Here is a 15,360-nt window from a genome sequence, read left to right as displayed (position 1 = left end):
CCAAAGAAGGGAAAGAAGTACCAAGATAATGTTTGAGCCACATGTGTTTTCCTCAGCTGAAAAACCATGCAGACACCCCCCTGAGGGCTATATTTGCCCTATTTCTCTGGAACAGGCTTTGGGAAAAAGCAGGATTTTCACATACCCTTATGATCACTATGTGGAGCAGGGAAAGATTCTGACTCTAGGGATATTTGGCCAGGAGTAGGGAATTCAATCCTTCTCCTCTTGACAACAGATTGCAAAAGGAGCGGCAAGCAGCCACACTCATCATCCTGGAGAGCATCCCAAAAGCTGGGTAACCACAAAATTAATGAGAGAAAGTACATGAAAAAAGAGGCATTCCCTTCTGCAATCCTAAGAAGGCTTTCACTGATTATACACAGGGGAAAGGAGCCAAATATTCCCAGCCAGGTCTACAATATAAAACCACACAAGTTCATCATCCTGTGGCCTTCTCAGAGGCAGATCTAAATTCCCCAAATTAGGCACTTAACCAAGCCACAGAATGAAGAAGGGAGTTGTGATCTCACGGCACAACTCTCAGATCTGCAGCAAAGAGCTCTCTCGTGCATTCTTCCTCTCATCAGTATGCAAGACTCCTGCTGAAACCTACCCAGAAAAGACTTTCCAGACTATCCAACCCAGCTCCAGTCATAGATACCATTTTCATGTCAGAAGGGAATACAGATTTAAAGAAAGCTGATGTATTTCCTAGAGACATTCTCTACTGACCCCTTGAAAAAAATATTGCCACAAAATCTAGGAAAAAAAACAAAACCTTTTAAAAATTAAGCCTCTAGCATAAACTATGATTTCTTATCAGCTTTATAAATCTACACACAAAAGGTAAACTTAGCAAAGCTCAGAGAGTTTGATTGCATGCAGCAACACAAGATTCCAGATCATATAATTCAGTAACACTTTCCAGTTATACATGAAAGGTAAAAGTCCCAGTCACTCTTCAAATTTCTTCTTTCCTGAACTAAATCCATTATGAGACAGTCCAGCAGTGAAGAAATTGTCTCCTGGAATTCTTCTCCGTTCTCAACACATTCAGTATTTCCACTTACATTGTCACCTTCACTCCTCAGTTTCCAGAAGGGCTGGATATAAAACCAGGAGCCCTCATTCCCTGCAGCATCCAGGGACACACGCATAGCATTCTTCTCGAGCAGAGCTGGCAATCTCTTGTTGACTGTGAGGTATTTGTTGCTTTTTATGTGCAGTAGCTGAGAACAAAGAATAACTTTTAAAAAATAGTACAACTTTTAGTTGCTTTTTCTCCCTCCAGTCAAAAAAGGAGGCGCAGGCTTTCACACTGCAGAGATTTTCTACAATAAATATAAATATAAATTATAACTAGAAGGCAGTTATTAAAGTATGCTACAGTTTAGGAAAGCAGATGATCTATCTCAGATTGAGAGAGATGTGTCAGGGATCAATTTTACAGCAGGGCAAGTGTCCATTGCAGTGTTCCCTTCAGGAATTACATCCATTACAGAAAAGTTGTACTGCACTTAAGAACTTAGCTCCTGTCTCATTTATATGTCATGAGATACAGATTACTTCAATGATTTAAAAGGAGCTGCACAGCACCTCTATAGCGTGACTCTGAAATAACTCTTGAAAATAAAAGACACATTTACATTCAGATTCTAAACTGCAGCACCAAGAAATACACATAGAATTTTTATTATGACATATTATTTAAACAGGAATATGCAGCACTTCTGGTAGGCTTTGAAACAGGCAGAAAAAGCACAATATTGTAAACTCCACCAAGTTCCGTTTACCTGACCCTTGACAATCCAGATTACAGTGGGTAGATAGTTAATTTTCACTGTAACCTTGAAATGAAACAACTGCTTCCTTTCCAACAGTGAAGGCAGATGGATTTTAATAGGTTTACCTGGATAACATTGCTGTATTTTACAATTTCGCCCAACAGCTTTCTGTTCTCGCTTTCATTCTGCTTTTGTTCCAGTTCTGCTGCATGCTGCAAGAGAATGATTATTTCTTTAGACTCTACAAAAGAAGTACCTGAAACACACAGTGCAGAAAAGAAATGACATCTTATTTAAATCCTGCAACCTACAAGCATTACTGCACTGGAAATATTAGCACCCAAATCCTGACACTGGTTCTGATTTTTTTTGTTACCTAAAACAGGGACTCTGTCACAATTTATGGGTCACACCTGAGATGCCCACTATTTTAAAAATTTTCAAGCCCAAAAAGTAATTTCATGTGCTTTACTTGATCCTGTAGAGGATAAAAAATGGCTTATGATTAGCTTCTCACTGTCACCTTTTACTTGTTGGGGTTTAGTTGTACATAAATACATGGACTTTACAACGAAAAAAAGGTAGCTCACAATTGGCAATGTTAAAATTAAACACAATAGACTGGGTCAAACACAGCCACAGAGAAAACTCTCCACTCCCAGCACTAATTGCTGTGTAACTCTGGCCACACACCATGTGCCTTCCTTGCTTTTTTTAACTGGAAGCACTGGTGACCTCTCCACTGCCCACAAAACTGTCATGCAGGTTTGACAGGACTTTGTTTTCACTTAATCTATGCATTCAGTTACAACATCAGGCCAGCTGTTTTTCAGATACAGGTGAGTTGATCCATCCACGCTGTATTTGAGATAAAATAAAATCTCAAAAAAGGTTCACAAAAGAATCACTTAGACTGAAGGCAAGGACAAACACAATTTTGAGGAATTCCCTGGCTAAAGCATTGAGGACATCTTTGCCCACTCCTCTGCCTAATTCCTGATAAGGATTTTCAGTATTATTTAAACCAGGGCACCACCCTGATTTTAACAACTCCATTTTTACTTTATAAAATTTCTGAAAGCATTACCTTGCTTACAGCAAAGGCAAAGCCTTCAGCCCAAAGTGAGACAAACACCAGGCCAGAGGCTATAGATGCCAGTCAGGAGGTAGGAGAGCTAAGGAGAATATCGAGTTGCTATGGTGGCATAATAATACCCATCACAGTGGTTCCCAAGGCACTTATTATTCTTTCTGGTGCTATTGTAATTCTACAGCCTGCAGATTGAGATAAGATTACAAATACAGATGTCTCTTACTTGAAGTTTCTTCAGCAGTGCTGCTTCAGTATGGTTTCCTTGTTTGGCTTGCTTGGCTTTCCAGTACTGCTTCTGGGCTGAATATCTGTTCATAGGACACACCTTGAAAAGGCAGTCTGGGGAAAGATTGAAAGAAATACTCCTAAGCCACGTTGAAAGACATTTCCTTCATTTGTAATTATGCTTTGGTTAGTTTTTTTTCTGTCCAGAAATGTTCAGATACCAGTGCTTAAACACAGCCACGAAGTCAGCTTGGTGGCAATGATACCAGAAACACGGTGGCACAACATTAGAGTTGAACCTAAAGCCTTTAAAACCACACAGGTTCTCACTTTGTGCAATTCCTGTAAGAGCCCCAGGCTATGATGCTGCCATATCTGCCTGCTGCTTTATTAGCACCCCAACGCCCCAGAGGCACTGTTTGAAGGCACTTGAAATGTTGCCAGAGTGGTCCTGCTGTCTGTTTGCCACACACCTGGCTTGCCCAGCTCCTCCTGGCACTGCTGAATCCAAGGGTGGCAGGGGCATTCAGCAGCCAGCCACCGAGCAGGTTCACACAGAGTTTGGGTCTCTGTGCCTTCACCGAGTTGTTTTTACTGTTAGGGGTTCTTAATCAAAGAGACACAAGCTGAACATCACCACTGCCCAACAGACCAGGAAAAAAAGCAGGTGAGAAGCAACCTGAGCAGGATGGCTGTGCAAATGAGAGAAAAGGATTAGGAGAAGGAGGAGTCTGCAGTCAATGCAGAGATGCTGAATAAGAAATGAGCAGCAAAGGAAAGAGAATGTCAATACACCAACCCTCATGCCACCCCCACCACCTCCCCACATGGAGTAAAGGGGCTGCAGATCAAGAAAGGGGAGAGATGTCTGGAATGAAGCCAAGGGGTTCTTCCCCAAATGCTTGTTCAATTGTTCATCTTTATTTCCCAAAACCACAATTAATTGAAAGTTACTGTTAAATGGCCAGAAACTGAATTTTGTTAAACTGCCTGACTCAAGAGGGTTTTTTTTGGGGTGGGGGGGTTGTCCAGTGGAAGTCCAATAAACTAGAAACAGAGGCTCATAATTCAACCAAAGCCAATTACTTTTAGAATGATAAACAACATCTAGTCTTGCACAGTCACAATCATCAACTGCTCCAAAAGCAGCAAGACCTGACAGACACTTTATATAGCAAACACTGGTAATTGTCCTCTCACACATCACATCTATTAAGAGGCAAGAAGAGGGAAGAGTTCTCCTGTGGGAGTAGTAAGGACACTCAGGACTGGGTGTTGCAGGATGAAACTCCTTCCCAACATGGGCTGCAGTCTGTGGATGTCAAAGGAAGGTCTGTCCCCAGCTATGAGCCCTCCATATTTCACTGGCACCCATGGCCATGCACATGGGACCCAGTTCCTATTCAAGCAGCAAAGTTTGTCCATACAAAATTGCCCCCAGTGGCAGAACCTTCCTTGGCACTGACCCAAAGTGCTCATGGATTTACTCCCCCTTCACAGCCCTGAGTCGCTGTTCAAGGAAAAAGTTCTACAGATCCTTACCAAAGCAAGTCCAGCCACTCTGCAAAGGTGTTTGCTCTCATTTCACACTTATAGTGGGAATTATATCACACAACCTAGAGTACACAACTCCCAGGTAATTTTTACAATATTCTGGAAGCCAAGAAGGTGAAAAAAAACCCCAAAGTGTTGTGTGCCATTAAACTGTACTGTATATTATAGGATATTTTACCTGAAGTATCAAGATTTCAGCTCATAAGACAAAACTCTGCTATTATTTTCTGTCACAATCTATAATTAACATGCCTTCTCAGAAGACTTCATGAAACATTTATTTCTCTGAAGTAACAATACCTTCTTTTTATAGGACCAGTCTTCATTTCTCAGTTACTCCCCACACATCCTGCTACTTTGAGTAAACACAGTGCTTCCCATCCTCCAGCAGAGTCTCGGAGCACAGTGCTACCACTCTGTAGAGGACCTTTTTCAAATCAGTATTACTTCAATTGTATTTCCCTCAATTTATTGACAAAAAAAAAAAAATCATATTATTTGATCCCAGACAAGCTTTTTTCCTATTTCATTTTACTTTTTAGGATTCCATATGCATTGAAACCAGGACAACTCATTGCTTTTCTCTGGGTTTTTTGGTTGTTTTTTTTTTTTAGAGTAACAAAACTATGTAAATTCAAGCTTCATGATCCTAAACATTGTAAGGAGGTGGAACAGTGCCTGCCCTAGAAATGCTACAGTTCAAATAAACAGGAAAAAAAAGAGAAACTGAGGCATAAGACTATAAAGCAACTTTCTACCACACAGCAGATCAAAAAACCATTCCCTCCTGGAGGTCAGTCTAGCAACCCACTCATGAGACAGAATGTCTCTTCTGACTTCTCCAGACATTCCCAGATAGTCTTAGTTCCCAATCCATTACTTTATGGAGTTTTACATATTCTCTTCCTGAGGACTAATTAATGAGGGAATAACAAAGGTAGGCAAATAGCACCTTCACTCAGGAGGTATGAAAAGCAAAATAACTCCTATTATGCCCTTTAAATGTTTCTAGATATTGGATAAAGATGGTTTAGAACAATATTTGGGAGATTCTTTGTCTCCCAGACGTCTCTTGGGGTTTTTTTTGTTTCAAGTGTTAGAAATTCAACTCTTGCCCATCATGGAAGATTTCTTTGGTTTGCAGAACTATAGAAATTATCACATGGCTTTATTACAACTAGAGAAATGAGTAAGTGGAAGTGACAGGACTATAAAACCACAGTGTGCACAAATCTACTTGTTTTGGAGGCGGGGAAATGGGCAAAAAGGTAAAAACTAATGTGTAAATGAAAAGGAAAAATGTGGAGGAGCAAGGAGTGGGACAATGAAGTGTCCTAGGCAGGACAACAAAAAAGAGAAGGAAATTAAAGCAATTATGGAACTGGGAGAAACAAGAAGAAAATAAAAGGATAAACCAAAATTATGTAGAGGGTAAATAAAAAGAAAAATGGCACCTGGAAGAGGAAAGGGTGGGAGGAAGAAAGGACAGAGTGCAGAGTAATGGAAGGGAAAGAAGAAAAAATAACGATGTCAGGAAAATCTAGATCAGACTGAAACCTGAAAAGCAAAGGAGGGTATTTAAGAACCCAAGCATCACTTCCACTGCAGAAGCCTCAAGAAATTAAAGGAATACAAGTTACAAATAAGAAAGTTTAGACCATTTTGAAAACTTAGGTCATTTTACATTCAAAATAGGAGACTCCTGCTCTTTTCCCAGAGTTGTTAAATCTGATCAACAAGCAGGTCTTATCTGTGCTATTTTACACCTTGGAAGCTGAAAACGTTTCCCTCTGGAAAGCTGGAGTGTGTTTAGGGTCTCAGATTAAGAAAACCTGCAGTTTTGTGGCTCATGATGTGGCTTTTCTTCAGAGGTACACAACTCCTGGCACACACTGTTCTCCCCCTCTCTGTGAACCCAGCCCTGCAGCACAGTAAGCATTTCCATCACCACACTCAGTACCTTGGATCTCACCAGCTTCAGCTGGAATTAAGACATGAAGCACCTGGTTTGATCCATCCCTTCAATGCAATACAGGAAATGTTCTGTGGGGTTTTTTCACCAGACTCCAGGAAACACATGTGAGACTAAATTCCACCTTCCTTTGCACTGACGCAAATCTGGATGTGCACCCTGGTGAACACAGAGCCACTTCAGGTTCATCCCAGTGTGACTGGGGGAGAAATGGGGAGCACAACTTCTTCATATGCACACAAAATGAGAAGCAACCACATCTTTCCTTAGCTTACCAACACTCCATGCTGCAGCAAACAACCAGAATAGCAACCACCCACTCAGGAAAAAAAAAAAAAAAAAAAAGAGAAAGCAAACACATAACAAAAATGAAACTGCTATTTTGAGACACCTCTTTAGACAGGCTTTCAGTTCAGGCCAACAGCTCAGTACCTTGATTTGATCTCTGAGTGAACCCTGTAGGGGAGATACAAGTCAAAACCACAATCTTTCTTTTTTGTTCCTCCCAGTGGGGAAAGGGTTGATAAAATATTACCAAAAAAGAGCAGATACGATCCTCTCTGATATTAATTTCCAGAGTCAGTCCTTGAAATCTAAACATCTTGTTAGAAACATGTTTTTCTCATACTTCTTTGACTCCCAGGTCATGCTCTAACCTCAAATCAACGCCAGTTCAGCTATCAGTGATAAAAACATTGTAAACCATACAGACAGCAGTTCCTATTAGTGAAGAGGCCCTACTCATCCTTCTCTTAGATGTTATTTTGAGCTGCTTATGTCTAATCATACAATTAATCATTCATGCCTAAATCTTCCTTTCATATTAAGAATCTACTTAAAGCAGTTTTTGTTTGGTTTGTTAACTTTGCTGCTTTAATTGAAAGCTATATCCCAGAAGACTCTTGGGGAGAAAAAGATAGATTTCGCTTAGATTCTTGCTTATAAGAACAACATTTACAAACTCTTTTGCTTCAGGGCTCTGAGCAGAGCCAAGAAATTTAGCAAAGTATGGCAGAGATGTGCTTTTGGTTGTTCTCATGGTAGAGACACCTCTGTGGTTCAAGCTACTAATTCCCAATTAGACAGCAAGTTTCTGCTGGGCTCTCAGCAAAGCTCCTGCTATTCTCACACTTAGAATTTGACTTAAAGGGTGAAGGAGAAAACATCCAAATCATTCTTGCAACCATCCTCCTGGAACACACATTGCTTACGTATACTTGAAGCTGATATGATATTCAATGCCCCTAACACTATAGCCATGCTTACAGAGAGGTGGCTTGCATAAATTCATGTGACAATTACTTTTTCATTAATTTAGTCCCTCCTTCCTACAGGTGTTAGAGACCTTATAGCTCCTTTCAGTACCTTCAGGGAGCTTACAAGAAAGCTGGATGGAGAAGAACTTTTTAAAAGGGCATGGAGTGACAGGACAAGGGGGAATGGCTTCAAACTGAAAAAGGGTAGATTCAAGTTGAATATGAGGAAGAAATTGTTCCCTGGGAGGGTGCTGAGGCCCTGGCACAGGCTGCCCAGAGAAGCTGTGGCTGCCCCATCCCTGGAAGTGCCCAAGGCCAGACTGGTTTGGGTTCTGAACAACCTGGGACAGTGCAAGGTGTTCCTGCTCGTGGAAGGAGGTTGGAATGAGATGGGCTTTAAGGTCCCTTCCAATCCAAATCATTCTGTGTTGCAGCTCATCCAAAGTTGCATGCTACCACCATGGCAGTAGTCCCAAAATTAAACTATGGAGCACTATAAAGAAGGGAGTGAATGAGTGACTGGAAGAAAGACTGCAAAAGGAGCTAAGCAGCAGCAGGGAGAAGAGTAGCTACTAAAAAGTTCTGGGGCAGAGAGGGAGAAGAGGGAATCCCCAAAAAGAGGAGGATCTGAGTTAAAGGGAGGAAAGGTTTGATGCTGTGGTGAAGAGGGAGCAGAGGCAACTGGAGATAAAGGGATGTGCTATGCAAGCAACAGACAGAGGTTATAACAAGACACAGAGCCAAAACTGTCCACAACTAATAGAAACCACTCCCCTACAGAAGCCGGGATGTAACTCAGGAGTACAGCCCTTGGTTTCCCCAGCAGCAGAAAACATCTGTACATTTGGCAGTGTCCCATCCTCCTCTGACATCTGCTCCACACGTGCTGGCCACCACTGATGGCAAATCATTGGTGCTGGGAGTTCAATCGGTTTCCACCCTGCATCAAAGTGCCCAAATCATCAACGCAGAAACCTATCAACTTTTTCTTTCTTTGCCTTTGGAAGTTAGAAATTAACAACACAATTGCAAGAAAAGCCCTCTAATGCACTGAAGTTATAAAATCAAGCTCTCAAATACTAGACAGTGAAAAAATAATGGCTGTCTTTTCAAGGTACGAGATTCTTAGTTGTAGGCATTTGGGTGTATTCAATTATCCTATCACAAATCCTTCCCAGTGACCGTGGTCTCATCTAGAAACCTGGATATGCTCAACTTGAGAAACACATCAGGGTAGTACAGCAAGAGAAATATCATCCAAAGAATCCCCACCTGGTATTTTCTACAACTTGGAAACTGTGAGTCACTTGCAAGCAGTGAGAGGGTAAAATCACAGTTAAGTAGCCTGAAAGCCACAGTGGATGCTACCCCCAGCTCTGCTTTAAAGTTTTTCAGTCACACAAGCAACTGAAATTTATTACTGTTAGTTTTTAAGTATGCACCATCACTTTCTTGGTTTCCAGTATCTGCCAGTGTGCTGAATGCTCACAGCTGGAACTGGAACCAACTGCTGATGTTTCCTGAATATATAATGGAAAAAAGTCTTGAACTCTCTGGGAAGGCAGAACTTCACTCTCCTGGTGTTTTAAATGCTTTATTTTTCTCAACAGTAGCATATACATAAACACTGCAAATAAAATACTAGGGTTAAGCATGTCAGTGAAACGCCTGACAGTCACAGAATGGTTTGGGTTGGAAGGGACCTTAAAGATCATTGAAAATAGATACAAGCAGCCATGAAACACATTTGCCTTTAAATCAGGCAAGTCATACTCTATCTCAGAACCGGTGTGAATCCAAGCCCTTTTAAGCCAAAAGAGGCCTGGACCAGGCTAGCAAGGCCCTGCTCTGGCACAGTTATGAGTAATTTTTCAGCAGTCAACAAGTAAAAACTCCATGTGGTCAATGCACTGGGGTTTTTTTGGGGTTTTTTTCCCAATAAGAAAAATAGCAGAATTATCTAAATTTACAAAGTCAAGTTGAAAAAAAGTCTTAAGCAAAATCAAAACAAAAAGCTGACAAAATATTTGGGGGTACTCCTTAAAATGGTAACTTGGAAAAAAAATAAACAATCCATCAGCTCAAGTAGATTTGGACCTCACAAGTTTCTTTCCCATTTACAGTGAGAGCAGGGCCGGAGCAAAGAGTTTGTCACAGAGCATGGGATCAGTGTTCAATGTACAGAATAGAGCAAGCAACTCTTGGACTACAGGAAAATTCAGCACCTGCCCCGTATTTTGCACCTTTGCAAATGTTGTAATTCATTCTCAAGGTCTGCCATTCATGTTCCACTTTGAAACTTCATCCCTGTGGCCACAAACCCTCTAGAAAGTCATATTACAAAAGTGCCCAAGGAGTTCGAATTGCATCAGTTGGTCATTAAAGAGAAATGATCCCCCCAAATGATTTTACTGACCTCGGAACTTCTTTGGAGGATTAGCAAGGTCACCTGCCTCTGGCTGGACCACACACCGGTCATCCACTAACCTAGAAAAACAAAAGTTATCACTCTCATTAAAACATGCCATCAATGTTTATAAATGCACAGACATGCCTACCACACCACAGACCCAAAGCTTCCACATTTCTCCAGTGTAATACAAAAAATCCCTTAGAAACTCTGTTATTCAGTTACTAAGCATAACCAAGAAAGACTGCATTTTCCTTCCAGAGAGGAATTTCTTCTACAGCACTAAATTATGGTCTGTGTTTCAGATCCCACTTCATTTAAATCCAGTTAAAATCCCTTTTGTCACACCAAATACATTGATGTTCTGTGGAAAATTTATGTTTTCCTTCATCTGAGCTATTAACCCTCAGACACAGTTTGTTTCTCTTCAGCTGTTAGATTTTCTTCTTCACCATTTCCCATCTTTTTCCTCTGAGGAGGCATGTGGAATTAAGGCTCAGCTCTGATCAAAACTCCCAAGACCATATTTTCCCATGCTGAAATGAATAAACATTTCTTTAACCCACAGCAGAAAATCTAGATGACAAATCTAATATATTTCTTGTAATATTTTAGAAGTTAAATAAATAATGCAATTTAAAATACAAATTGTAAAACTTATCTCAGAACTTCCTAGACATAAATTCAGCTTCCTTTCAGGAAGCATCCTGTAAATAATTTGCCCATTTCAAACAATTATTCAGGAAAATCATGTTTAAGGACATACTACTGCCCTGCCACTTCACAGCAACATTCCCAGCAGCATTTTTGTTGGAAATTGGCAGAAAAAGCACAAATTGGCTTCAGCCAAGTTACACAACAGATGCATTCAGCTTTCACTCAAGTTGGTGAAGGCTTTGCCTCCAGCCACAAGTGCAGTGAGGCAGATCCCTGAGCACATCCATGAGTTTTCTACCTCTAGCAAGATGGCAAAGTCTCCACTGTGGCTGCAGCTCCCAGAAGCAAAAGAATTTTGGAAGTCAGCAGTTCCAATCTCATAACAGACTTTGAAGCAAACATGAGGCATCAGTGAGGAAGGAGAATTGATGAAACAAAAGGAGAGAGCAGGGGGCCCTAGGGAGTTGTGTTCTTCACAGTCTAGGTTAGGCCAGGCTTAACAAGAACAGAGTGAGGTTTGGAAACATCCTGCATTCTGTCCACGTTCTAATAGGCCAAAGCTTCCTATAAACATAAACAGCACCTAAAACCTGGAGCCACAGACAGCTGACTGGAAAGGACTACCTTAACAGAAGCTTTGACAAAGGATTTTAATGCCAAGGGGTACTTCTCACTCACAACAAAATCCCTCACAGGTTTTTAAGGAGGAACCCATAAGGTTTGACTTTATGGGTGGAGGTATATTGAAAAGCCAACCATAACTCACAAGGAACCTCCTGTGTTCCTTGGTGATAACTTGTGCACCCTCACGACAACCACACCTGTGGGTGAAATGCAAAACTTTGACTGTGGCATGCCACTGCAGCAAAAGCCAGATAGAGAACAAGGTGTTGGTGCTGAGCAAAAAGAAATGAGATCCTGCACTCTCTCTGAGCCAGCCAGCTGCAGTGCTCAAACACACTGGCCTGGCAGAGAACAGACATTCAACAATTAATACTAATCACTTGCTGTTGGGCACTCTCTAAAAGCACAAAGATAAGGACCATAAATGAGTTTGGCAGCATTTAGGAACCAAAGACATCAGAGAAGACAAAGGAAAAAGGAGCTGGTACCACTTCCACCCTACGGACACAAAATCAGAGCACAGAAAGGTTGATTGGCATGAGGCAGGGCAGTGGCATGACAGAGCAGGAACATCATCTCCTGAGCCCTTGCTCAGCACCTCAGCTTCTCACACCTTTGTTTCTTATAACACAAGGACAAAAATCTGAGGAAAGTATTCCTTTGTTTATTTAGCAGTTATTAAATTAACAATTTAATCCCCAGCATTTCCACATAACGCCATTCATCCTGTATTCCAGCTGCATGACCTCCAGGGAGTCTAACAGCTCCTTGTTTACTCTGGAGGTGCTTGTTACAGTACCGAAGGGAGAGCAGAGCTGCACACTGCACATGATGCAAGACTTCAGCCTGCCCTGTGGAGGGGAACACAAGAGGTTCTTCAAACACAGACCACTTCCTCTGACACATAATTCAAAATATTCAAATCCCACTTTTATAGCGAGCCAAAAGCAGCTGCTGGTTTGTTACTGGTGGCTGCGTTAAACAAGCAGTAATTCAAGACCTTTGTAACCTGCTAACAAATCCATTTGAGATGTGTGAAACCAAACAACAGGCTTGGCTGCAAAAGGTCCTGGGCACCTGCAGTGACTGTCAGACCACACCACAGCAGGTTTTAAGATCACTTGCTTGTACGTTTGAATAAGAGGCCAAAGTGCACCAGACCAGGCTTTTCAGATACAAGCAGTATTATATTTATTCTATTATACCATAAAAAGTGCAAGCTATGTAAACACTGATCCAAATTATGGTGACAGTATTCAAGCCACTTAACCATGGTACTATCAGAGAAGCTTTAACATCAAGGGGTTTAATTCCTCAGCTGGACCACAGCTTTGTGCTTTGTGCTCTCTTGCTGTCATTCAGCACCTGATACATACAACACAATTGCATTTCAGTTTTCCATACATTGGCAGCACATAAATGACAAAGGTGATCCCTGCCCATGTATGACATGATCTCTAGCTGAGCTAGTTCTCCCCTGAACACAATAAATACCTGGGGTTTGCACAATCCTTCCAAGTAACTGCTGTAATTAAGCTGTACAGTTCATTGGTAGTGCCCAAGATAAATCACCAGGAAAGTCAGAACAGCAATTACACCCCTGGACTTTACGCATGGCCCTTTGTATTCAGTAATTGCAGAATTAGGGGCTGAAAGCAACAACGTCTATGAGATTGCTTGTCACAGATGCCCAATCTTTCTCCCACCTAAGCCAGTGGAAGTTTTTCCACTCACTGCAGGGCAAGCAAGGGCAGTTCCTCATCATAGTGCCATAAGCAGCCAACTTTACAGACCAGCAGGTGTTTAAGCTATTAAGGCCTCACAGTGTACAGCAGTGTACACAGCTCCAGTGTACAAAGGCTCATCAAACAAGAATTGGAGCTACCTAAAGCAATGCCTAGGAGACAAAGTGTGCTTCTCCACAGAGGCAGGGGTGAGTCAAGGCAGTTTCAACTCCCCAATATCATCACAGAATCACCCAGGATGGGTCAGGGTGGAAGGAGCTACAGTGGGGCAGCTGGGCCCTCCCAGAGCCCCAGGATTTTGCCCAGACAGCTCTGGAATAACTCCAGTGAGGATACTCCACACCCTTTCTGGACAATCTGTTCAGTGCTCAGTCACTGCACAGGAAGAAAGTTCTGCCTCATGTCAAGTGATCAAAGCATGAACCTAGAGAGTTCTGCACCTCTCTTCCTCTCCTTTCATTCTCCCCCCATCATCTGGTGGAGTTGAAGCTGTCTCTTCCCTGCTGAAATGGGAAGAAGGACACTGGGGTGAGAGGAGCAGATCTGAGCAACAGCAGGATAACTGATAAGCAAAGTATGTTGGCAGAAAAGTCTAATAGTACCTGGGTGCATAGATAGGAATCATACATAGTCCGTTAAGTCTTTGTGTCCTATAAGCTCCCCTGATTACCTAACACAGGCTAAAGGCAAATACACCAAAGGTTTCTAGGAACTTGCAGATGTAGTGCAAGAGTCAAGGAATAGTTGTACAGCTGTAATCCTAGAAGGACTCTTCCTCAGGATGAGTTGTCTTAGATTTACTACTGAGATACAGTTGCATTCTCAAAGAACAAACACCAAGGTAAGAAAACAACAGGAAAAGAATTATGGTGCGCTTCATGAATTTTAGGTCTCTTTCATAACATAAAGTGCTTTTTAGATTGTCAAAGAAAGCAGCCACATAATAGCATTTATCTTAGCTTCATGCCTCAAGTTTCAAAAATACCATCCTGAAATCTATTTTGTCTTTTCCTACCAACAGAGACTTCCATCCAGTAATCATAGCCAATATTATTAAGCACAACAATTCCTGAATAAACACATGAGTACACAGACTCTCCCATACGTGAAACTGCACGTGTGTGTGCAACTTGTTTAAAAATACAAGACCCAGCTGCTGACGCCTGTTACACATTTGGTACTATTTATACATCTATTGAGTATTTCACTCCTCAAAAAGCTGAATAAACTAAGCTAGAGGCGATGTCTTCAATCTAAGACACTCACCTTTTACTCTTAATGGTATCATAATTTCACAACCTTTCTGAGCAGCACAAGGCCTGGGCAGCAGCAGGAAGAGGGGCAAAGTTGGTGACGGGCATCAGCAAGAGAAGCTGGACATTTTAACTGCCAGTGGAGCCCAGCAACATATTTATTCACAAAGAATGCTGAGGTTCCATCCCAAAACCACATAACCTCAACATCCTCTCATGAACAAAGGAGCGGCCCACAAAACCTCCCTCCTTTGCTCCTCAGCTATCCCTTCATACAACCTCCTCCACAGAAATGTTCCTCCAGAGCACCTGCCACCCAGGACACTTCTTTCCTCCCAAACTAAAGCACAAAGCCTCTCCCGTGCTCCACACATCCCAGCAACCACTTGGGAAGAGAGGTGCCAGTCATACCACCAAGAAACCAACCAATAACGAACAATAGGTGATTAAAATTTTGCTGCCCTGGAAATCAAACATAAATACCTAAGTGCCAAAACAATCAGATCCACCCAGTTCTTCTCCAAATCCACCCACTTTTCATTTCACTGAGCCTCTTATCAGGCATCTAGGTCAGCCCACTTCTTGTGTGCTTCAAGTGGTCTCCTGCCAAAAATCTACAGTCATCCTACCTCACCCTTCCCAAAATGTGAGTTCATACTCCTTTCTGACTACCAGCCCTGCTTCAAATGATTTACAGCTCTGTGATTAGCTACCCTATATGAAATGTGTCCATTTTCCTGTCTCTTTCCAACACCAAATTTTTCACCATCACCTTTTCACATCA

At 41.8% G+C, this 15,360-nt stretch overlaps 1 protein-coding gene across 2 annotated transcripts in view; it reads right to left on the bottom strand.

Moving 5' to 3' along the window:
• Nucleotides 1-15,360, bottom strand: part of ITPR2 (inositol 1,4,5-trisphosphate receptor type 2) — a 246,663-nt gene that overhangs the window by 203,552 nt on the left and 27,751 nt on the right. For both annotated transcript variants that reach the window (XM_072923748.1, XM_030263492.4), the window contains 4 exons: nt 10,304-10,374; nt 3,104-3,219; nt 1,913-1,999; nt 1,074-1,232 (listed from right to left, as the gene is read on the bottom strand). In XM_072923748.1, coding sequence (XP_072779849.1) covers nt 1,074-1,232; nt 1,913-1,999; nt 3,104-3,219; nt 10,304-10,374 — 433 coding nt within the window. The remainder of the gene's footprint in view (nt 1-1,073; nt 1,233-1,912; nt 2,000-3,103; nt 3,220-10,303; nt 10,375-15,360) is intronic.

The sequence above is a fragment of the Taeniopygia guttata genome, chromosome 1A (genome assembly GCF_048771995.1).
Source record: "Taeniopygia guttata chromosome 1A, bTaeGut7.mat, whole genome shotgun sequence".
Classification (NCBI taxonomy): Eukaryota; Metazoa; Chordata; class Aves; order Passeriformes; family Estrildidae; genus Taeniopygia; species Taeniopygia guttata.
Note: the sequence above shows the minus strand (reverse complement) of the source record. Positions and strands in the feature narration are given on the sequence as shown.